Source organism: Melozone crissalis, unplaced genomic scaffold (assembly GCF_028551555.1).
Source record: "Melozone crissalis strain CALT ecotype California unplaced genomic scaffold, PUWL_Pcris_2 ptg000014l_1, whole genome shotgun sequence".
NCBI classification, from domain to species: Eukaryota; Metazoa; Chordata; class Aves; order Passeriformes; family Passerellidae; genus Melozone; species Melozone crissalis.
In genome coordinates this window covers 12,948,514-12,974,090 of record NW_026535792.1, presented here as the reverse complement: position 1 = coordinate 12,974,090, position 25,577 = coordinate 12,948,514, and the positions used below count along the sequence as shown (strand labels likewise).

Here is a 25,577-nt window from a genome sequence, read left to right as displayed (position 1 = left end):
GGGGGCCCTGGCCGGCGCGGCTCGGCGCTCCGCGGACCCCCGGGCGGCCTCCGGGCAGCGGCGCTCCGCTCGCCGGACCCCGCCTGGCCTGGCTCCCGCCGCGGGCTGTAGCGGAGCCCTCCCGCGCCCAAACTTTGCAAAGTCTCGTAGCTCCGCTGCTGGGGCGGCGGCGGCGAGGGCAGCGGCGGGCGGGGGCGGCGGCGGAGGAGGCGGGGGCGGAGGGGGCGGGGTGCGGGCCGGCGGCGGCGGCGGCAGCAGCATCAAAGAGCCCCGATTCTTGCCGCCCTGGGAGCCATGCGCTGCTGTCTGTAATGTCAGCGGAACAGGAGAAGGACCCCATCGCGCTGAAGAGATCCCGAGGTACGGCGAGGGCTGGGCCGGGCCCGGGGGCGGCCGCCGCTGGGGCCTGGCTCCCGTGCGGAGCGCTGACGGAGCCGCGGGATGCGCGCACCGCCCGCGCCGCCGCTGCCCGCCGGGCTCCCCGCGCCGCGCAGCGCGGGCCGGGCCGCCCCCGCCGCGGTCCCTCCCTGCGGCTGCCGCGGGGCCGGCGGTGCGGGGGCCGCTCGAAGTTTGGTCGGTGGGGCCCGACCGGGCCCCGCGGGCTCCCGCAGCCTGCGGGCCCCGAAAAGCAGCCCCGGGGCTCGCCGTGCGCGCAGGTGTGCCCCGCGGGGGAGGGCGGCGTGCGGTCCTGTCTCTGTGTGTCTGGGGATGTGCAGCGCATTAGTATGCAGCGAGCATACTGCTGGTGCAAGGGAATACGGCGGCAGTGCCACATGTCCGAGTTCGTGCTGATGCAGAGCCCATAAATTACACTTGAGTGTTCGCTCTTCTGCCCACAGTCCTGGCTCCTGTGCTTGAGTCTAGTGGGGGTTTTGTCTTTCCCCTTTCCGGAAATGAAAAAAGGAAAAAAATCGAAATATTATTCTTTACTTATAGCACTGGTGTATGGCTCTGGTGAGGTTTGAGGGATGCGTTTCTTTCAAAGGAGTGGGGAGAAGGGCAGAAATGCAGGGTCTCCTCCGACTTCGGCAGTGCAGCTGACTTTAATGGCAGTAGCACATCAGCCTGCGTAGTGATTGTTGTATCCTTATAGTCCTTAGACACAGAAATGCCTCTCTGAATGAAATAATCAAAGACAGCAGGATGGGTGACTGAATTGGGTGAAAATCACGGCAAAATTATAAAATTTGCAATTTAGTGCTTCTTGTTTTCTTGTCTCCTCTTTTGCTCCTGGAATTCTATTGTTCTTGCTGTTTTAAGCTTTTTTTCTGGTTGGATAAGTGGGAAAAGGTGTGGATTCCACGGTGCATATTGTCATTGATTTACAGTTTGCTTTTCTAAAACTGCTATAGTAACAGCTGGATTGCAAGCTTGAAAATGAGAGAATGAAGACACACAGCAGTGTTACAAAGGAGACTGGGATTCATTAGACTCCTCCACTCTCAAGCCCTGATTCTGCAAATATTTAAGCATATATGGTTTCACATGCTGGAGTTACCCACCGAGTTCCACCTGATTACAGTTTATTATCAAAACTGTTTACAGTCTCAGGGCCACAGAACAGGCTCACCAAATTTGGTTGAAATTAGACTAGTTTTAGTTTTCTACCTCTAATGAAAAGTTTATTCAGCCATTTATGTTTCTTGGGAAAATGTTCTTACTGAGATAAAATAGTAAAAACCTAGACTGAGATTTGTCAGTGAATATGAAACTATTCCATATGGTATTTGCAGTGTGTTAAGTATGGCATAAATTACATGCAAAGTAAAAATCCCTTCATGTGTAAACCAAACTACAACTTGCAGTTCTCCTAACTAACACTGAAAATGCCTATCTTAGATATGTATGAAGAAAAAGAATATGAGGCTTATCTCTTCTCCTTTGCCCAAGTGTGAATGGTTGAAATTAATTTTATCTGTAGTTTAATAGGGGAATAGTTATCAGATATGTATTTGTATCTTTAGATCCATGAGATAGGCGATGTCCCAGTCAAAAGGACTGTATTTTTGCCCAAAAAATTAGTCTTGGACAATGAATAATTTTTCATTAGTTCAGCATTCCAAAATGCTTGGTATTCCTTTAATGAAAGTCTGTGTGGTAGGTACCAAAAGTGACTTTGTGGAAAGTTTATTTTGGCTTCATGAAAATGAGCCTTATTCACTCTTTTTTTTGGAGGTATGCTAGGACTAACATTCTGTTTCCTTCATGTATAAATTAAATCATTATAGAACCCACAGGGAAAATATAAATTCTTAGGGCTGAATTAAATCATTGGCCTCACACAGTGAGAAGTGACAATACAAAAGCTTTGTGCCTTTCTAGACCCAAGACTCCCTTCTGTAAACCAAGGCATGTGAATGGCTTTGCTGATGAGAGTAATTCAGGTAGAAATTGATGGAACTTGTCACTGGAATTCTCATGTTCATATGCTGATGCCTTTGAAGAATGATGTCCCAGAGAGGGAATTTATATGTAGTTTTGTAAAGTCTTAACTTCAGCTACTGTAAACCAGCACTTGTGTATGACCCTAAGTATTCTACTTGATTACAAATTTACTGATGTCTGTGCTGCTATTGTTGAATTTATTAAAAGAAATCTGGATATTTGGAATATTTTGCTATCAGTAGTTAATGTCCATTATTTTTTAAGAGTACAGGGACATGAAAAGGAGTGTAATTTATGCAGTTGTGAGGATTAGTGTTCAGAGTGCAATCTTACACTAAATTTAGTATAAACTTATAGGAATGCTGGAGAAGAAGCTGATAGAAAGTATAGGAACAGTTTTGAGAAAATAGATTATAAAGATGATTAATAGAGTTGAAATTTAGGGAAAATTTGCCATCATCCTTTATGTAAAGCCTTATGCTGTAGTCATTTAGTATCTACAGGTAATGTAGTGGCAATGCTTCATAGCACGCTTAGTATGTGCAGGATTTTATCTTCTAAATCAAGGCAAAAAGGTCTCTTTTTAAAGAGTAATCCCTAGTTTCTCTGATTGTACCTTAGACCACAATATGTATGCTATGTGCAAACTTGAATTTATTTTGAGACCTTGATTGTGACATCATGCCCTTGTCTTTAAAATTCAGACTTAAAATTTGATAGGTGTTGATCTGGGATGTCCATGCATCTTCCTTATGTGTAATGAAAAATAAAATCAAATTTTAACAGTGACAGCTAGATCCAAAAGGAACTTATTAAAGCTGAGGCAGAATTGGATTCTTACTTGAAGTAGGACTGGTGAATTCCCTGAAACCTCAAAAAAAAAAAAAAAGAAAAAAAAAGGAGGCCTGGAGGAAGTGCTGGGAGTGAAAATTTGTCAGGTCTCCTTGATCAGGAGTATTTCAAATAACTTGGATATTTTGGTCTGTGTACAATAGGACTGCTGCTTCCCTGTGAGAAGAGATGTTGTGTTATGTTGCTGAATATTCCTAAAGCTGGTTTACCTGTCTGCTGGGAACACTTGTCTAACAGAGCAGTGTAATGTCATACATTGTGCTGCTTTGCATAATACTCTTGATAATTCACAGCTATCTCCAGGTTGTCTTTGGTAATGAGGACCTGTGTGTTCAGCTGGATGCTTGCATCTTGATAAAGTTTGACTCATATTCTGAATATCAATTTTAAACAAATGACAGTAAAATTTTTAGGTTGGATTGCCTGCTTACTGTTCTGTGCTGTTACTATATATTAATATAAAAGAGCAAATAAGCTATTATCCTAATGGGCCTGGGAAAAAAAAGAATTAATATAGTTTCTTAATATAATGATGTTAGTACTTTAACATGTGTTGCTCTGGTATCACCTGAAAATACTTCTCATACTTCAGCTCAGGGGTTTCTTTGCGTTCCCATATTATGGCAATTTCACTTGAGCCTGTGAAGACAGACTGGGATAATAATGAGATTGCCAAATTTATTTCTCACTTATGGTCTAACTAGGGTTTTAAAATGGAAGCCACGATTTATACAAATTTGAGAGCTTGTCCCACTGTTGTGAAAGGTGGAGAATCCCAGGGGAAGTACAGATATCTCTTTGTATTGCTCAGGGTGAAATCTGATTGAGCAACCAGTGAAATGAACATTCCTTTCTCTTTTTTTTGTGCCAGGATAGACTTGCTCAGTTATTTTATAAGGTTTCTGCAGAGGTGGGCTGTTCACTGATTATTGGCAGGTGTCTTTTTGTTTGGTCAAGTCTTGCATTTAGTGAAATTTAGATTTGATGAACTGGAGATTAGTCTAAACAACATGGCAAGTTTTCAGTGGTTTTTGTTCATGGACCTACTACTGTTTGCTTTTCTTTTCCTTCATGGTGGATTGTAACAATCTGTTATATATTTGCTGCACTGATGCAGTGTCTATGTGAGTTAAGAGGTGAGTCTTAGACATGGCTTTTTGCAGTTCTTTTGAGAGTTTTATGGTTTATGCAAACAAGAAATACTTCTAACTAGTGATGTGGAGATATTAAGAATCAAGGGACAGATAAAAATAAAATAAATGGAAATGTCTATTTCAATAAGAATGAGCATGAATGGGACATGAAAGTGGTAGCAGACAGGAGTAGGAGGGGTTTTACCTCACCTCCAGATGTGTGCTCCTTTAGCACTTGCAGCACAAGGCGCCAGAGTCAATGCAAATTCAGTATTTGTACCAGATATCTGAGGCTATGGCAGTTAAAGAGAAACTTACAATACAGTCTGCAATAAAATTAATGTAGTACTGCACTGATTGATATCTTGTAGGTGGTGACAGTGGATTGGATGGGTTAGGAGGACCGGGAGTTCAGCTTGGGAGCCCTGATAAGAAAAAGCGCAAAGCGAATACACAGGTAAATTCCCTTTGCTTCTTTTGAATTCTTAATAAACAGTGCACTCAAATGTTGTTTGTATGAGGAGTCTCATTGTTCAGAATATCAATTTGTTGTCACAAATAGCAGCTACATAGCAAGTATTTCAGTTTTATTTTGAAGTTGAAATCTTCCTGAATACTAGTACTTTTGCTGAAGTTATTTTAATCCCGGTAAGTTGCCAAAAACATATAAAGAGAGGAGCACAGTGAGACTGCAATAACTTGGATTTTTCCCATAGGGATCTGATTCTGAGGCAGACTTTTTTTAATGACTTTGTAGCCATTGGTAGAAATCATGGTACAGCATGAGTAGTTGCCATGAGACTACTTCTTACCTTACTTTTATTTCTGTATGTGTAGGTTTGTGGGCTAATGAATCAGTAGTTTGTTAATGCTTTGACCAAGCTCTTGGCATACTCCCCAGGTGATTTCCAAGCAAAAGCCAAGTCAGGCAGAGCTCCTTTCCAGTGAATCCTTGCAATGTGACATTTCTATGCAGTTGTTCTTTCCAGAAAAGAAAGCCTCAATACAAAATATCTTAAGCAATTGGGTATCTATAGTGCTGAATTTTCCTTTGTGTATTCATTCAGCTTTGAGTGAGAGTATCTGTTAATTTGGTACTGCCCAGTGGGAATACCTTTATTTATGTAGGTAAAACAATCCCTTTCTGTTAGGCCTATGCAGAGTCCATTGAGATGTGGATCTTTTCTTCATTTTTCTTTTGTTTTAAAGTAGTCATGCTGAAACTTGCTCTGAGAAATATTCCGTTACTTTACAAGGCTTCACGCCTCTTTTTTAGTGGAGTTTCCTTATGTTCTGTAATGGTAATAACTCTAGAGGACATGCAGATTAGCTTGTGTTCCTTCTGACCAGGTTAAAATTTGCAATGCAGCATTTTTTTAAAATAAATTTTCAGTCTTAGTTCATTAGTACTTAGGAGGAAGTGCTTTCTGTGAGCACAGTTAGTGTGAGGGTGAACCCAGCAGGTGTTCCCTACAGGCTAGTCTAGAATGAATTTCAATTGTATGACTGCACTGCTGACATTTAAACAGACTCTGGGCTCCATTAAACACTTGATTATGCTCTGTAACCAGAGCATAATCCTTGTGTTTCATACCTACTGACTACGTTTTGCAGACTGTCCACAGTCACTGAATGCTGTTTGGTACAGAAATGTACAGCACAGAATATTCCACAGACTATAGAAGATACCAGCCTGCTGACTCCTGTATTCTAAATGCCTTTTTTAGGGTTATAGTACCATTAGGTTTGTATATCTTAATGGAAGTGGGCTGTCCTATGAGATGTATATTCAGTAACATGAACCCAAAAATGAAGTTAGGGAAATGCTTCAGATCTGCCCTTCAACATTTGAAAATACTTTGTGTATGTTTGTGACAGTTGGATTTCTGTATTGTTCCTTGTCTTTTGTAAAAGATTATGAAATAGAAGTCACATATCAATATCAGTCACATAGTATTTTCAACTGCAAACTTTTTAAAACTCTGAAACTACTATAAATCACCACATTATCTGGAGCTCAAGCTCCTCTCCTGCCTCTGAAATTTCAGACAGCCTGGCAGGGTACAGTGGGTGAATTTTACACAACAGCTGAACAGTTCTTTCAGCAGTTGTATTGCTAATCCAGAGCCTTTGTGGTTGGTTTGTCTTGCAGGGAAATACTAAAACTAATTCAAGTGTTGTATTTAAAATATTTGTAGGGGTCGTCATTTCCTCCTCCATCTGAATATGCTCCACCACCGAACCCAAGCTCTGACCACCTTGTAGCTGCAAATCCATTTGATGACAACTATAATACTGTGTCTTATAAACCACTTCCTTCAGGAAATCCATATTTTAGTAATCCTGGTTATCCTGGCTTTGGAGGCTATAACACTTTCAGAATGCCACCTCACATGCTGCCTAGAGTGTCCTCACCATATGGTGGTTCTTACTCCCTCAGAAACCAGCCACATCCTCTTCCTCAAAACCCTGTTGGCATGGGTTTTAGTCGACCCCACTCTTTCAGTTTTGGTCCTCATGATAACCCAGGCTTTGGGAATCAACCACCTTATGGCAGTGGTCAGATGAATCAAAATGTCAATATGTCTGCTCAGCATTTCAGACCAAATCCTGGGGAGAACTTTGGCCATTCTGGTCAGATACCTCACCCTGACGTGCCAACTAACTTTGGTCCTGGAAACAATCCAAATTTTCCAAATTCTCAGCTAGAGTCAAACCATTCTTTTGTTCCTCCACCAAACACGTACAACCAGACAAAATCATCAGCACAAAAGCAAGACTTTACTCAAGGTGCAAGCAAAGCATCGAGCCAGAACACTGCTGCTCATCAGCATCATCACAGGACAGAGGATGTTGTGAGTCAAGGTAACAGTGACCTGAAAAGCGTTACTCGAAACAATGCGGTAAATCAGGATAACAGCCATTCTAACAGTGCTGAGAACACCAACGCTGGCCACTCAAATGGGACCCAGAGCAAGTCCCGCCAGCCTCGAGGTACTGCTGAAGGGTGCAACTCTGAAAAGAGCAGCAAGACCCCCCTCCATCCCAGTCGTCACGGACACTCGTCCTCTGAGCCCGTGTACCCGTGTGGGATTTGCACACATGAAGTCAACGATGACCAGGATGCCATCCTGTGTGAAGCCTCTTGTCAGAAATGGTTCCACCGGGTCTGTACAGGCATGACAGAGTCGGCCTATGGGCTCCTCACGGCGGAGGCATCGGCGGTGTGGGGCTGTGACACTTGCATGGCTGACAAGGATGTGCAGTTAATGCGCACCAGAGACGCTGCAGGGCCACCTGCACTGAACACAGAGGGCTGACGGCCTCCATGGCTGCTAGTGGAGCAAACGCTATGAAAATTCGGTTACAAATTGGGTACTTCACTTTCTGCAGACAATCAGTTGTGTTTGATTGCTGTCATCTTTTTTCCCCCTAATCTGTATTCATTCATAAACTTCCATCTCAGCTTTTGTACTCTTAGTTTTATGTGTGCTAATGTTTTACAGGATGGAATATTTTTTTTTCTGATTAAACTGTAACTGACAATTGATCGGAAGTAGGATGAGCATTGACAACATTATTGAAGGAAAATGTGCCTGTATGAATAGCCCTAATTTGCTAGTGTATATTAATGTGTTAACTAACACTAGCATTTAGTGCTTGGTTTTAATGGTACTATATTTGCAAGTACTCATTACTTTGTTTTTTTCTTTTGGCGTGAATGTCTGTTATTGATGTTCTTGCTAGCCTTTCTTTGAATATAGTAGAGATGACATGGAGGAATGTGCAGTACTAATAGTTGTTATTTTAGGGTAAATACAGAGAATTTTGTATGTGCTTTTTCCTATTTTTAAGTAAAGCATTAATGTGCTATTCAAAAATCATGAATTCATGCTTAGTAACACAATGAAACCCGCTAACTATTACACAAATTCTGTTTCCTTGAAAAGGCAATAATCTCTTGACTTCTCAGCAATTATGTGCTGAAGGCTCTTGCTAGGCCTTGCATTATTTGGAAATTGTTGTGAAATAAGATTAAATTGGAAGAACACATTGAGTTTATGAAGTCCACTGCTTTAAATCTAGAGAATGCCAGAAGTACGGTTGCACATGTAACCTTAATTCATCTATCTTGAGGACATACCTTGGGATGCAGTCTTTGCCCTGTCACGGTTGTGCAGTCATGCACCTCTCTCTCATTCTTTCTCACTGATGGTCCCTGTCTCCTGCCTCAGTGCTGCCTGAGGATTGGGGATGAAGTAGTGCACAGAAAATCCTGCCCAGCTCCTAGGGCTGTCAGCTCCAGCCTGCTCAGTCACCCTGAGCTTACACAGCCCACTTGGCATGAAGGAGGGGGCAAGGCAATGGAGTGTGCTCTCTGAATTGCTTGATAATTTGGCTAGCAAAGTCTTAAATCTAAATTCCCACCACTGCCTCAGCCAGTCTTGCAGTGAGGGGGTAGGAAATCTAAGGTGAAGAAAGAAAATGCAGCTGTCATATCAGGTGAGTTCAGCTCACATCAGAACTAAGTAATCAGAAGTTTAGCTCCTTTGCTAAACCTGATATCCTACTGACAAGTATGAATGGCACTAGAGCTTCATGTGTGATGCTAAGAAATTCTATTTTAATAAGGGTAATTTGGTCTTATTCTTGATCTCAAAAATAACTCCCCTTCTCTTTTGAATGTTGGGAAGCATCTAGCCTTGAACAGTTCAGCCTTAGCCGTGTGATGAAGTTGCACGTGCAACTGAAAAGTTTATTTTGAGAGAAATGTTGTTTGGAATTAATAAAAGGAGGCACTGTGATAACAGATTCTGCTTGGAATATGTACCACTGTGCTGGAAACAGTCTTTAAACAGTAGTTAAATCATGTGTCAAGCTTACAGGTACTAGTCATATTCCTTAATGTGATAAATTTTTCAGGTCTGTGATGATGAGTGATATAGGAGTTTGTAGAGAATTCAGTCATCTAATAAAGAGGTAGTTTTCATGGTAAGCAATGCTAATGAGTGAAAGTAAGGCCTGTTTGATAGTTCACCATTGTGTTTGATTTTAAATGGGCTCTACTGTGTACATTCCTGGAAGATCCTGTGCAGATCTACGCAGCCTGTTTTATTTTAAAAGTGAAAAGTTTTGCTGTACAAGTGCAGTGGTTTTTTGTTTGTTTGTATTTTTGTTGGGGTGGTTTTGTTTGTTTGGCTGTTTTGTTTGTTTGTTTTGGTTGGGTTGTGGGTTTTTTTGTTTTGGTTTTTGGTCTTTTTTTTTTTTTTGTGTTCCTCTCATCAGGAAAAAGAAAATAATATCTAAAGTGTAAGTGACATATTTCATATCTTGAGATTTTCCAGTATGGAGATGTAAAGTATAAGATAGATCCAGAGCTGCTGTTTTCATCAGTAGTTGCTTTAATTTAGTACATTAACTAGAATTAATCTTGTTTTGTTAGAGGTGTGATTTTAAAACCAACAAGAAAAAACCAAACAAGCAACAACCTCTGTTAAAGAGATTTATTCTTCAGTAGTTCTCCTAATGACTGACAGACTGTTTGAATTTGCTTTTGCTACCTGAAGTAGCAATTAAACCAAACCTTGTTTAGATAGATTTGTTCCTCTAGGAATCAGTTTAATCTCTGCAACAATTAGCACTGTGAACATAATGGAGCTGGTTCACACCTACAGTAATGTAAGTGAAATCAGAATTTTGCTCAGTGAAAATTCAACCAAAGCTCCAGTGATGATATTATTACCTTTCCCACTCCCACACCCCATGCCTCTTGTGAGAAAATTTTGGCTCATTTCTTCTCAGAAGTCTAATTCATGTTTTGACATTTGGAGCAGACATTGCATTTAAAATAGCCATGTATTTCTTAATCTTTTCCTCAACCCAACATGAAGTTAGGCAACTATTTTCTAGATTAGCTGTCAGGACATTAGTATTTAAACATAGTGTTCTTAAATACTTAAAATCATCTGGAATATCATTTTATACAGCCTTAAATTGTGTATTTATGAAACTTATTCTAACAATTTATTTTAGATTTTTTTCTAAACTGGTATTATATTGGGTTTGTAATCCAGTAAATTTTCCTCATTTATTAACTTGTAAGTTCAAGGCATTAGCAAATGTCAATGATATGAAATAAAAACAAATGAACAACCAACTCCACACTTGTTAGAACAGTGATCTTAGAGATAGGACTGACAAGGATCTCCAGAAGTCATCCAGCCAATATGCTTGCCCTACTGATATGTTCCAGGCATACTTGAACTCTTTATCTAGAGAGCAGTTATATTTTGGTTTTCTCTGCATGTGTTGACTAAGTAGTAGTTCAAGTATGCACAGGAGGAACAGCAATCATGTTTAATTAGTGAGGTACTAGGAAAATGTCAGCTGATTAGCAGTAGAAGTTAGTTCTAGAATGATGGGAGGGAGGGAGGGAGGGTTGGCTAGAATAGGTGAGGTTTTTGTAATACATGAAACAATTTGTATTGAACTCTCATGTGCTTCTTTCATTACTGGTGATTTAGATTGTACTGGTGCTGCACACCAAAAATATTGCAAAGATTTTGTAAATCTTGCAAACCTTAACATTTTTGTGGGAAATGCATGTGTCCTTTTACATGGTTTCTGGTCATGATCAGAAATGCAGCCTTATATTGCTCCCAAATTTTTTTTTCCCCTCAGGCTGAAATAGACAGGTATAAATTGGATTGTGCTGTCCTTAATACTTTTTTGCTAGTGACCAATTTTAAATGAGAAAACACGTAAGTGACAGTGCTGGATACAGACTAGAGGGCAGGTAGCAAAAATCCTGTTTCTTCCTGTTTTACTCATTCCTTCTACAACTTGAAACTAGCAGGTTTGTGCTTGTCTCTTCTGAAAGAAGATGGGACTGATGCTTACTTCCAAAGTTTGTTTAGAGGCCTAGTTTTTATTTGAGATCTTCACATGAAAGAAGCTAGAGAGAAGTAATGAAGTTTGCTCTACTTAAAAGAAAACTATAATTTTGGGGGCTGCTCAAAGAAGATTATACTTTGTGACCTCTGAAGTTTTTAATCTAAGAACCAGTTTTGTAATCACATTTTTCAGGCTTAATTTCAAGCATGTGACAATTAATGAAGTAGGTGAAACTGCATGCACACAGTCAAGAATGTTTTAAAGTGTTTGCAGTTTGGGGCCTGTGATATTTGCAAGTGAAATGCTTGTATGGTTTGAGATTTTTACAAAATCAGTGGTGTTAAAATGTAGCACCTTTTTAACATTTGTCTTTATTCCAACTTAATACAGCAACACATCTGCATTAAATAGATCCCTCTCATTTTATAAATAAGCATTGCCTGTCAGTAAAAGTATTGGTGTAACATTTTTAAGAAAAGGAAGTCATGCTTCTTATCATGTTGTATGTGACTTAAATGACTGTTTCATATTAAAACTAATCTTTCCTTATGTACTGCTTAAATATACCTGTTTTGGGATATCAGTTCAGTACTTTTTATACAATCTTGAATGTGTTCCACATTGGTGACATGTATTTTTGCAACAACTTTTTTGTTTTGATTTTAAATTAGAGCATGTCTGATGTAATACATGCATTAGTGCTGTGGTGTGTGACAAAGTTAATGTATGTAATTCAAATTGGAAAAGTTTCCAGACTTTGTCCAACATTAACCCTGTGGCCAGGGATTAAATTACTATGTAATACAAATTATTTCATACCATGATGTGTTTTAAGCTACTCTATGAAGTATGTGAAACATTATTGTTTATGGATTGGTAGCTGGTGAGGTGTCTTGCATAGAATGAGGTATGATAGATGGTAGCAGTTAATAATTAAAACTGAGTACCTTTCAGAACACACAGCACTGATATGCATTATCATCTTGTTGCCATTACTTAATATGAATTTCTTAATATTATCCACTGATAAATGGGTGAACATTTGGTAATCAGCTCTTGTCTGTGAAAATTCTATTCTAGCACTCTTTACTTGTTTTACAAAACATATAATTTTTTGTTTGTTTAGAAGGCATATAATTTTTTTTGTCAATTGGATGTAATTAGATATATGCAGGAGGATGTAGAACTGGATGTATTTTAAAGTTATTCTGCACTTGCTAAGTTTTGGCAGAAGCTTTCTATATTAGAATAGACTCTTCCCTAAAATTGGAAACTAAGTGTACTTAGCAGAACTCTTTATGGCAATATAACTATCCTACACTACATCTTGAGTTATGCACATTCACTTCTTTATGTGGAAGTGATAACTTCTGCTTTATATAGAAGAAAAGAAAGGTCGCTTTGGTGGCCTAGTGCTGTGTGTCATCAGTTCTGGGGTAATTAGTTCTGAGTGGTGTTCAGCCTCTCAGAGGTGCTGCCTCTAGCAGAAAGTTTTCAGTGTCACCCTTTGTCTCCTGGTTTAGAAATGGCTTATCCCAGCACCACGGGGAATAACTCTTTCTTCATTGTTTACCATACATAATTTTCCTTTTCATGTTCAAAGAAACTGTTTCAAAATAATTTTTTGATCCAACCCCACCTTTTTCCTTGGAGATTTGTGCATTGTATTTCAGGAATGCTGTACTGGAGACGTTCTGGGATTGGAGTTATGAGAGTTGTCTGTTCCTGGGCACTCATCTTTTCCTCTACAGAATGGTCTAAATCTGAGCTTCTTATAACTTAAGGAGGGCAAGCTCTTAATGTATTATTTTTTATTTTTGTTTTTATTTCTTAATAGTTTATTTTCTTTCTGAAATGTGAAATAATACAAAGTTGTAGGGATTTTTATTCAAAACTTGGTCTTTCCTCCAAGCTTGTGTTTGTGGCCTTTAGAGCAGGCACTGTGGTCTTTAGGGCCTTCTGACTTGGAATTTTTTGTCCACCTTCTCCTTTTAGAGTTAAAAGTGAGTAGAAAAAGGCAAGTTACCAATCTACTGCCATCCAAACAATGCAAAATATAAGCTGATTAAGATTGTTGACTTTTTTTTTTTTTTGTTAATAATGATGTGATATTTTTACCTTTTAGAAGAACATATATCAGAATCTGATTCAAGTGTTCTTGGAAAATGTATATGGTAGGCTTTGTCCAGCACTGTATGTAACTTTGTTGCTTTCTGTTGTCTAGTTTCAATTTCTTTTAAAATAAAGATAATTTTTGTGGGGAAGTTGCCTGTGGACTTTCTGAAGATGAAGTAATGCCTAGATGGATGCTTCTCATATTCTGCCTGTGAGAAGGCATTTGGATTGAGTGTAATCCTACAAGAAGCAGCATGAGGTCATATGGATCACAGAATACAGCTCCTGCCTCTCTTGGAGAGCTCCACTGTTCTGTAAAATGTTCATCTGCAGTGACTTAAAGCACATGGGAAAAGATCTTGTGCCTTCAGCCCTATTTCTTCACAGGATGGGAAGGAAGGCTTAAGCACCATTTGTCCAAATAGATTTTTTTAAAATAACTTTCTGCACTTGGAAAGTGATTATTCAAAGAATTATTTATTCCAGTTTATAAAATTACTACTAGGCTCTTCCTGTTAGTTAAAATGCCAGAATTAACACATACTAACTCACTGTTTTACCAATAATTTTTAAAAGTAACTGATATAGGTCCCAAGCTACACATGCAGAACAGTTTGTTGGAATAAACAGTGTCATAAAATGTTTTCTGCTTTTTGTTAAAAATACGGAGACATGAGAGAGAATTTAGAAAGGATGTGAGAAAAGGTTGATAATTAAAGGTAAGAAAATGTAAACTATCTAAAGGAATTTTTTTTCTCCCATATAGTAAAACTTATGAAGCCATTAGAAGTGAAATGATCCCAGAAAAGATATATGTATGTATAGGCAGCTGGAAGATGCAGAATATGAATAATATTATTAAGGTTTGTCTTGAACATAAATCTGCATCCTTCATGGCACAGGAGATGGGAATTTAGGAATCAGCTTTTCAATGGAAAAATCTATCTTCTTTCACTGCAAACTTTTCACTGCAGACTTTTGACTGAAAGTTAGTGCCAGCAGAAGAACCACACTGCCTGAGCATCTCTTGTTCAGTTTTCAAGTGTGTCACAGTGAGAGCACAGCAGCTTGTCCAGGTAAGGCTGTGGGCTGGGTAGGACAGAGGTGGTGGTTCTGCACATACACATCAATTCAAAACCTTTAAGGTTGATCCAAGACCTTGCTGAATCCCTTTTGTGTTCTTTAGCAGCTAAATCTGCTATTTTGACATAAAAACATGTTAGTGATATTTACTGTCTCTCCTACAAGCCTTGCTTTGCAGATTGAGGTTTTAAGTAAATAGACATTTTCGTTGATGTATGGGAGCTCTTTTTTGTGTAATTTGAGAAGACTAAATACTGGTAACCATAACTGTGTCTTGTAAAGCATGTATGCATAATACAGTTCTTCTAGCAGGAATAAATAATAAGCTGCTTCATTTCAGTATATTCTCTGTGATTAAACTAAAAATGACACCTGGGTGACCAAGGCAGAAGACCTGCACTCAAAACCTCTGACTTGCTGGAAGACTGCAGCTGGAGTGGTAGGAGATTTTGAGTTACTACATTATAATCATTCTTGTCACTGTCACATTTTCTGAAAAATCCCTTTGCCAGGATTTCTTCTCCTGGGAAGATGAGAAGCCTCAGAGAAAAAACAATATTATCTCATTTACTTCTCCCTGGTTTACTGCTTTGGAATGTGGCTGGAGATTGTTTACCAACATGTGCATATTTGATTGGTTTCATGTGAATTGTTTTTACTTAATGACCAATCACCATCCGCTGGGTTGGACTCTGAGGAGTCAGTCACGAGGTTTTCATCATCATTCTTGTTAAGCTTTCTGTCTGTATCCTTTCTCTTTCTTTAGTATAATTTTAGTATAGCATTCTTTTAATATAAGTACATAAAATAATAAATCATCCTTCTGAGAACATGGAGTCAGATTCCCCATCTCTCACCTCATCCTGGGGACCCCAGCAATCTCAACACATTCTAGCTGCTATGCTGCTATCTACTTTGAATGTTCTTGGAAAGAGGAATTTAATTCAATTATCAGATTCCAGTCCATGCAAGGATTCTTCCAGATGATATTGATGTGGGTGAGTGAGGATGCAGAATAACCTAGAAGTCATATGAGTTATGATAGATTTCTTGCTCAAAAAAAAGTTATAAATCTCTGCAATACCTACTTTTATATATAAACAGTACTTCTAAGTAACCTCTACTATTTTAATATTGCTGTGTATTATGTGTAATAGAACATAAAAATTAAATCTTAACATAAAAATTAAATCTTAAGTGATACACATTACAAATACTAGCTAATGTGAACCATGTTAAACTCCACTACTCTTGGTCTCATTTTAAAAGAAAGAAGGAAAACTAGGTTTTTTGTTTATGGATTTTTTTCTAATATTTCTAGGTAATTGTATACTTTTGAGGAACTTAAACATACCTGAATTTTTATCCAGCTGTGTTTGGCTCATCTTTCAGGCTGTTGTCTCCAGAAGCAGTTGCTTTCAATATACTAGACTTTATTTTGGCAGATACAGTGTTACAGTTTGTTTGAGAAACATGGAGTGGTAATGTGCAAATTACCTCCTGAGTTTTTGGCAGAGACAGTGCAGCAGACAATATTGCTCAGCAATAGCGTGGGGCTGCTATGTGACCCAGTTATTTTTAGGGGACATGTGGAAGTTTCAGTGCCAGCATTGCCAGGGTAGGTCAGGGAAGGTGATCCTGCCCTCTGCTGAGCCGTGGGGAGGCCACTCTTGGAGTATTTCAGTTTTTGGCTCCTCGCTACTGCAGACATGGAGATCCTGGAGCAGGTCCAGCACAGAGCTACCGAGTTCTTTCGAGGGTCTGGAGAATCTCTCGCAAGAACAGGCTGAGGGAGCTGGGCCCGTGTAGCCTCCAGGAGAGGTGGCTGGGAAGGGATCTCAGCAATGTGTGAATGTCTGAAGGGAGCTGCCAGGGCATGGAGCCAGGCTCTTCTCAGCGGTGCTGAGCAATTCAACAAGAGGCAACAGGCAGAAACTGATGCTCAGGAAGTTCTGCCTGAGCTGAGGGAGAACTTCTCTGTGGGTACGGGCTGCCCAGAGAGCCTGTGGAGTCTTCCTCACTGGAGATATTCCAGACCTATCTGGACACAATCCTGTGCTCTGGGGTGACCCTACTTGAACAGGGAGGCTGGACCAGATGGCTTTTTGGTAAAAACTAACGTTTGATAGTTTTTGTCAGCAGTTTGTCTCTTTCTAGAAATGTACGTGGATGACACGAGCTGCGTTCCTGCCTGCCCTGCGGAGCTGCGAGCGCCGGCAGCCGGAGCGGTGCCCGCGGCCCTCAGGCCCGGGGGACTACAGCTCCCGGCGTGCGCCGCGGGGCCGAGCGGGAGCGGCCCGGAGCTGCTCGGGCCGCGGCGATGCCGGTGTGGCTGCGGGAGCACAGCTGGCGCCAGAGCCTCACCGCCGTGTACCTCTCGCTGCCCCTGCGCGGCGCCCGGGCCACCGCCGCCAACATCTTCTGCAGCGAGCAGTACCTGAAGGTGGGAGCCGCTCGCCTCACGGGCCTCCTGCCGCGGGGTGACTCCGGAACCCTGCTCAGCGTGCCGTGCACCATGGCAACCTTTCAAATGCAGAGCCCTTTATCTTTTATCGTCTCTTTATGACAGTACCCTTTATCTTTTATCATCTCCCTCTGTCTGCTGCGGGCTGTTAAACGCCCGTCCTGCAGCAGATCATGGCTTTAGCGCTGCTCATTCCCCACTAATGCTCTTCCCATTCAACAGGTGCCGCCGCCTTTACTCTCATGCATGGGCTGAATTTATACACTTGCTTATACTGTGAATAATCCTAAATTTGAAATCTACGGCTTCTGTTGCAGTGCTGAAGAGCAGACTTTTCAATCTCATTAATTGAGTATTAATTACCTTGTGAAGGCCCACCCTTAATGGGAAGGAAGCACCTTCTCTGGGCTTCTACAAACCTCCACAGTGAATACAAAGCAAATTACTTCTGTCAAAAGTATCTGTCTCTTGAGGTTTACTGTATGCTTGTGCTCTGCTTTGAATATGTGAGAGTGAATTGAAAATAATAAATATTAGCACAGATTATGTTTTTGTAGGTAAGCATCCCTCCCTTTTTGTTTGAAGCCATTTTATATGCGCCTATTGATGACACAAACAGCACAGCAAAGATTGGAAATGGAAACATTTTCTTCACTTTGTATAAAAAAGAACCAGCCATGTGGGATTCCCTAACTCTAGCAAATGGTAAGTTTTCTACTCAGAAAACTAGATTGTGTCTGAGGAAACCATACTGAGAAACTTCTGCTAGTAGATATCTGCTCAGTTTGGCCTTGTTCATTATTAAAAATAGAAAGTATGTGAGAACAAAGAATATCTACTAGTTCTAGTGTGTGTGAAATAAAACAATATTTCTTGTGCAACTTTTTTGTGTTTAAAACATTTTGTGTTTAAGTAAATCTTAATTTTTCTCTTTTAGAGATGGGCTTGGTAGACCCTGGTTTGTTGAATTGTAGTTGTGTTGTATTTTGCCAAAGTAGCAGAAGAAATAATTTTCATTAACATGTTATATACTAATAGAACATCAGGCCTCAATGACTAAGATAGTTTCTTTTTTTAAGCTGACAAGGAGAAACTACAACATCTGAGAGAGAATGCTGTTCTAGAAGCCCAAGAAAAGGCAAAAGAGGAGACAAAAGCAAAAAAAATTACAAAACAGGAAAACAAAAAATATGCTTTGGAGGCTACAATGAAGGTAGGTTTAGAAGAAGCTCTGCAAGACATTCATGTGAACAGCTACCAACTAATCTGGCAGATGCTTCGTTAAATGTATGTTAAAGAATATGAAAAGTTCCAATTTTTATTGTAGTGGTGGTGAACTTTGTTATTATTTCTCTGCATTTAAACCTATTTATTACCAAATATGAAAATGTTACTGACAAAGTGCTTACAAGTTGCCACTTTCTGTGAGTAATACTAATGAAAGCTTTTGGTGACAAGCTCAGATTTATGTCTGTTCAAAGGAGACTACAGTCATGTGGCAAAACTGTAGTCTTTTGTGGCCTTTGCAGGTGTTTAGTCCTTTAGCATTATGAGAAAATTCTGATTTAAAAAATTCTCACTTATTCTTTGTTGTATTTTATATCAGACTTGCTTTTTTCTTTTGTCTTTTGTGTGTTTATGTCTGTTATTCTGCTTTTTATGTATATTTTAAGATATGTTCTTAAAATTTTTATGTATATAAAAAGTCTGATCCCTTCACTTGTGTTCAAAGGATTTTTTTTGGAGCATGCAATGAAATTTTAAGAGTGCATATGCAATATTGACCAAAAAGAACTAAGTCACAGTTAGTGACTTAGTAGCAATATTGTACCTCTTCTAGATATGTAATAATCTCAAAGAGGAGAAATAAGAAACAGTGTGTTCAGATCATCACATATATTTTACATTTCTGTATTTTCCAGAGATCTACATTGGAACATGGCTAGGATTTTCACTGTTTAAAACTTATTTCTGAATGCTTCTGGATTGTACCTTAGGGTTATTAGTAAAGTAGTTTAAAGATGAGACCTCTAAAAGCTGTTCAGAAATCTTTACTCTCACAGGCATTTTCAAGCATCTTAATTCTGCTAGTATGGTCACATTATTGGTTGCACTATGCTTGGGATATGGAACTGAGAAAATAATGGTAACTTTAACTTAGTCAAGTCAGTATTTTCACATGTTCTGTATCTCTTATGGGTCTTTTTGTTCAAATAGCTAGAGGAAGCAGAAAGAAAAAGAATTGAAGATTTAAAAGAAAAGGAGCGGCAGAAGGTCACTAAAGAGTTGGAGTTATGGAAAAACCAACAAAAAGATGGTGATAAATACAAGAGCATACAAGCAAAAGAGGAATTACATCCAGAAAAAGAGCCATTAAAAGAGAGAAAAAATGAAAAAATGAACAAAACTCAGATTCCTAATGAAGGAAGTTCTAAGACAAGACTCAAATCCACAAGAGGTTGTATAATTGAACTGTACTTTGTAATTCTTTAAAGTGTGGGTATAACTTTATTCCCAGATGTTTCTAATTCTTCACTTATCTTTGTCTCCACCATACTGAACCAGTTCTTTTAGCTCACGGTTATTTTAAAATTGTTGTTTTCAGACAATTTATTGAGCTAAAGGACATGAGTTCTTAGCTCTAGCTGAAGTCTTTGGAAATACAAGGGTGGGTTTTGTTCTAAGCTTTAGAAAAGTAAATCAGAGAACCTTTCTGGCAGTGTAATGCAGATTTCCTGGGGGTGGGGTTTCTGTTGCCCAAAGTTATCCAACTGTTGGATTTCATGGAACATTCAATCTCATTGGTGCTCTCTGTCCTGTGCCTTGGATCCATGGAGAGCCAATTCAGGGAGCTAAACCAGCAGAAGACATTTAATTGTTGTTTGCTTCATTTGATAGGTTAGTTTTAGCTCTTTTTGTTGCCCTGTCCCAGCATCATACAAGCAACAAAGAGAGAGGTGTAAGAGGAGTTTACGTTCAGTTGTGACAGATGCTGTAAAATTCCATTTCTTTACTTGCTATATTAGGAAGAAGAAAAATTGTTTGAATCTTCCCTTCAGAAGATAAGTCTAAGGTTTTCTCAAGCAATTAGAGATTTAATTCTAGTGTGCCACATTTCTAAGGCAGGTGTACTTTGGACTTTGGTAGAAAACCAGAAAAATCTCTTACTTCATTTTTCATTTCCAGTGCTCTAACTCTTTTCATAGGTCGTGGCTCCTGTAGTATATTTTCACAGGATTTAAAGGAAGAACAGTTACCAGCTCCCCGAGCTGCTGCTACAATTAAAGTCAACTTTACACCACGAGTTTTTCCCACAGCTCTGCGAGAATCTCGTGTTGCAGAGGAGGAGGAGGTAAGGTGGGGAATTAATTATTGTGTATTCAGTCAATACAAAAATGGTGTCTGTGCCAAGGAATGTTAGCTGTGCAATATCCTCATCTTCTAAGGAAGGCAGTCTTATTTAAATTAAGAGATAAAAAAAACAATTTTATACAAAAATTCTTTTCACCCTGTTGTTCAGATTAATAAATAACATGTTCCTTTTTTGGGGGGGGGAGAAAAGGCAGCAATATTAATTTAATTAGTTGAAGTAGAAAATTTGAAGTGTTCTAGCTCTTATATTCAGGATTCTTTCAGTTTTGTCTCAAAAGAAGCTAACAGCTCTTTTGAGCTCAATTCAATGAACACAAAGTAATTTTGAAAGACCAAAACAGACAAGTAAAGAAAAAATGTATTAGAGATGTGGTAACCTGACTTCTCATGGTGATAAAATATTTGGGGAAACTTTGAAGTTTTTCATATTGGACACTATCAAATATTTTCCTGTGTCTGAAATATGTGGTCAATAGAATTCTTTTGATAGGTATGAGTGAGGAGATGAAAATAAAATCCTTTTTTGGACTTGAATTTTTGCTTCAGAAATAATACTAGCACATTTTTTATTTACAGTGGCTGCATAAACAAGCAGAAGCTCGAAGAATAATAAATTCTGATTTATCTGAGCTGGAAGATTTAAAGGAAGAGGAGAAGAATCCAGATTGGTTAAAGGACAAAGGAAAGTAAGTTACATTCCAAGTGAATATGCATTAAAAATGAATTAGTTTTATGGTGTTTGTCTACTGTTCAGTTTTGGTATATTCTATTTATTCTAGACAGAGTTGGTGAATATCTAGAGTAGTCATGGTAGTTGTACTAGAGATTTTACTGACAGCTTAGGGGTTAGAATCTGATAGAATGAGATGCAATTGTTGAAGCTCATGATGAACAAAATAATTATAAACACATTATGTATATTCTTCTTTGAAGAAAGTTGAGGCAGTGCACTATTATACCTAAGTGGATTTAATTTCATTTGTACTTTTTTAGTGAGATTTTAAACATCTATGTAAAATAAACTAGGGACTTTATACAAATACTGGTGTATTTATATAGCTGTGTTATAGAGAAAGCTTTGATTAAGAAATCATAATCAGATATACAAAGCTTTCAAAATTAGATCTGTGTCTACATAAATGTGTCCACTCTTACAATCCTTCATTGCTTGCAAGCAGTGACTATTTTTGTTGTATATCTCTAAGCTATGTTCTCAGCAGCCAGGTGCACTGAACTTCAGCTATGTTGTTCTCAGAAAAGGCTATAAAGGGCATTTCAAAGGAGAAGATGCTAAAACCTCAAATATTTGAAAATGAGTTAATGATAAGTAGGTGTTTATTTTGTATTTATCCCCTTCTTTAAAGTGCATGTTTCACTTTTTTGTTGAATATTTAGCAAAATGTTTGCAATGGGAGACTACCTTGGGGCTGTGAATGCCTATAACCTTGCAGTGAGGCTGAACAATAAACTCCCCGTCCTGTACCTGAACCGTGCTGCTTGCCACCTTAAACTGAGAAATTTGCACAAAGCTATCGAAGATTCCTCCAAGGTATAAAAATCCAGGAGCTCAGGCTCTTTTGCATTAATGTGATTTGTCGCTGTGATGGTTCTGTTTGAAGCAGATCTGTAAATACATATTAGTGCAATTCAAAGTTTTAGAATTAAAAATTGATACAATAAAGCCATGGTGAAATATTAAAATTTGATACTGATGAATGAACTTTCAGAAATCGAAAACAAAACAACAATAAAATAAACCCTAAAACAGGCTTCCACACATTTGTGACAAATGGCCATATATTGGCCAGTATGTTTCATTACAGATAAAAATATTGTAGCAATATGTACACTTGAAAAAGCCCACGACTTGGAGCAGAGAAAAACAAAACCAAAGTAAACTCATACATTTTCTATTATGTTGTGATGTACTTCATTTAGTTGGAAAGAAAAAAAAATGGTGGTGATGAGCAAGATACCTTAAAAAACTTCTAACAAACCAAACATTTTCAAAGAAGGGCTGTATTGTCCTGATGTTTTAGCAGCTGTTATTTGTGCCACAAGAGGAATGATCTCAAATGGCACCTGAATGATGTTGGAAAATTTTCCAAGAATTATTATTTTTTTGAACTAATAAGTACTTGAGTCTTGAAACTTGGGGGTTTTTTCCTGGTTTTTTTTTTCCTAAAAACTAACTGCTACTAAAACACATGCGCTTTTATAGTGCTACTTTTTTCTTTTTCTTTTGATAGCATGATAGGCTATATGATGTATGAAAACAGAACACATTATTTGACCCCAGTAAACATTTAACATGGCATTTGTCAGTTTTTAGCCATGGCAATGTAACTGTAGTTGGCAAACTGGGGTGATGGATACAAATCTTAATGACTAGAGTCACAAGCCATTTATAGTTAAATTTGAATAGCTATTTTCTATTACTGTTTGAATACTTGTTATATTACTGTATAATGATAGTAATTAGGTGAGAGAAGTGTTCATAAATTAAAAAAACCCCCAAATTATGGAAAACCTACTTATAAATACTGTGGGTGTTGTCATTTGTGAAGGCTCTGGAACTGTTGACACCACCTGTTCCTGATAATGAGAACGCTCGAGTGAAAGCCCACGTGAGACGTGGAACAGCGTTTTGTCAGCTGGAATTGTACACTGAAGGTGAGGCCTTGCTTTTATGGAAACATGCACAGGAATTTATAGAGGCATGCAAGTAATTCTGTTTAGCTCACACCTTCATGTTTTGAGAAGTGATTTGAAGGAGGTCTGTATAATCTATGTCTATTTGTTATGAACCTTCATACCACATTCTTTAATTTTTTTTAAATTGACTGGATACTTGAAAAATCTTTCCAAGTTTGAGTAAATGGATTGCATTCCTAATTTAAGGAGTTTTTCCACTGAAGATATTAAAATAACCTGAAATATTTCTAAAATACTTGTTAAGTGCTTAGTAACATCCTTGTAAACTGAGGTAGGAAGCCCATATTAATGAGTGAAATGATTCATCAAGTATGTGTGATTTGTGTGAAAATAACTGAATTCCCTATTCAGTTCCTCAAGAGTATCAAATCAGTTTTGTAAAGCAAATTTACAAGTGAAAGCTGATAATAGAAATGGAAGAATATTCAAAATGTCAGTGTTGAAGTACTAAGCTTTGGCATTTTTTACCTTTTTCTGCAGTCCTCACTTGGTTATTCCCTTACAAGGTTTCATTTGCACTTTGAAACCTTATAAAAAAGACTAATGTAGGCAAGATTTTACTTTCTATACCCAGGATTTGTTTTTTTCCCCACAAGCTCTGATTTTCACAGTTCATGTCTTTTTTGTTCATATTTTCACACAGGATTATTTCCTTTCTTCTGCAGAACACTTTAGAACAGTCCCTTCATGCACACACACATATATAGGTGTGTATGTACATGAATGAAGAGGCTCTATTTTCATTTTTCAAAACCTGAAAATATTTATGTGGTAGAGTGTTTCCACTACAATGTTTTGTAAAATAAGATAAACAAAATATGTTTATTTACTGATGGAAGCTAAACTAATGTCATTTTGATCCCATCTTACTTAAGGACAAACCTCAAGATCAATACTTTATGCATATGACTGGGGAGTAGTTATTTCCAGTTAGTTGCTAAAGAGGATGCCCTTGCATTATTGATTGATATTCTTATTAATGTGACTATATTAGGCCTCCAGGATTATGAAGCAGCTCTCAAGATTGATCCTAAAAATAAAATTATAGAGAAGGATGCTGAGAAGATTCGACAACTAATTCAAGGAACAATGCAAAGTTCTTAATTAAAAAAGTATAAAAAAGAAACTTTGATGCCTTTGAGGACATCAGAAGGAATCTTATTTCTCTTCAGTGTGTGTTACCTAGACATTTTTCTGCTTCACTTGGAACACTTACAAAATTGGTAAAAGATTGGATATATTATTGGAAAGTACAGTATTTTAAGCATGATAAGATATATTTTCTATAATTTTGATACAAAGTTGTTGTATTTTTGCTTTTTGTTAGCATTCTGTATTACTCTGACAATCTGAAACCCTGGACTTGAAGTGGCTCCTTTTTGTTAAGTGTTCATTCTGAACTGGGGCCATTTCAATTACACTTCTTTGAGTAGCAGTTCTGGCAGACTTCTGAATTTTCTGCATCAGTCTCTTTCCTGAATACCATTTATGACTTATTTCTGTCTTTATAATAAAGTATTTATCATGCAGATATATATTATTGTGTGCAAATGTTACAGTGTTGTACCAGGGAGAAGGTGGCAGGCATTGTTTCCAGCTGTTTTACTTAGAGCCTTGAGAGGAGTGCTGAGGTGAGTCAGAAATGTCTGGTACAGAAAACTGCTGCATTGCCCTGCAAGGGGCTGAAAACACTTTTTATAACAGCTGGAAGGAGGGCAGTGCAGCAGTTTGAGTGCCTCTATTGGCTGTAATGCTATACTTACAGATATTGCTGTTTTCTTTTTATAATTACTGAGGGGAAGTGAGGGCTAAGGAGCAGAGACGGGAGAACAACAGGAGAAAGATCATCTTAGTCAGCCCTTCAGCTAACAGGGCAAAGCATTTCAGATTTGTTAACTGTTTTTGTCAGAGCAAACATTGCTCAAGATGTATATTGAAACACATGCATGGTGGAGAGTGAGGAACTTAACATTTTGACCTTATTTAGTAAACTGTGGACAGTGGTAATTTGACTCATAATGACTATGGAAGATAGTAAAATTTGAGATTGATGTAAATTTCTGCATTAGTGATAATCTTGAGCATAGGAAATATCTTAATATGTGTGGCAGAAATAGTTAGTATGGATAAGAAAAATATAAATGAGAGTAAGAATAGAGTGAGACTCTGGGTAATGTGATTTAGTTCTGACCTTTTTTCTAACATACAGGAATATGAAAAATAGAGCCCTGGAGAAATTTACAAGTGATTGTGCTTCCTCACTCATGTTTACATGCAAGTATTTTTAATATTTTTATTTTTTTCCCCAGTAGGGAGTGAGTTATCATATGACAAATACTTTTTCATCTGTTTATGGGAACTGCTGTAGTGCTGTATTGATGAGCCTGCCACAAAACTTCTCTGAGTGGGATACCTCCCTTAGTGCTGCTGAGCAAGACAGTTACAACCTGCTGCTCCTCGGAGGTGCAGTGAAAGCTTTTTTCTTTGTCTCTCAGTCATGTAAGACATGAAGCCAACACTGAACTTGCTGTCTTAGATAAAACTTGATTAAGACATTGCCTTTA

General features: G+C 38.4%; 2 protein-coding genes across 2 annotated transcripts; both read left to right on the top strand.

Moving 5' to 3' along the window:
- The first annotated feature begins 279 nt into the window (after positions 1–279).
- On the top strand, positions 280–9,515 carry PYGO1 (pygopus family PHD finger 1). The gene is made up of 3 exons (XM_054272700.1): positions 280–360; positions 4,742–4,827; positions 6,569–9,515. The coding sequence occupies exons 1-3, from the start codon at positions 312–314 to the stop codon at positions 7,688–7,690; spliced, it is 1,257 nt and encodes a 418-aa protein (XP_054128675.1). The 5' UTR covers positions 280–311; the 3' UTR covers positions 7,691–9,515.
- Positions 9,516–16,782: 7,267 nt separating this feature from the next.
- DNAAF4 (dynein axonemal assembly factor 4) lies at positions 16,783–25,109 on the top strand. The gene is made up of 9 exons (XM_054272824.1): positions 16,783–16,905; positions 17,484–17,631; positions 18,006–18,139; positions 19,144–19,384; positions 20,133–20,278; positions 20,875–20,984; positions 21,694–21,847; positions 22,866–22,971; positions 24,008–25,109. The coding sequence occupies exons 1-9, from the start codon at positions 16,783–16,785 to the stop codon at positions 24,115–24,117; spliced, it is 1,272 nt and encodes a 423-aa protein (XP_054128799.1). The 3' UTR covers positions 24,118–25,109.
- The last annotated feature ends 468 nt before the right edge of the window (positions 25,110–25,577 follow it).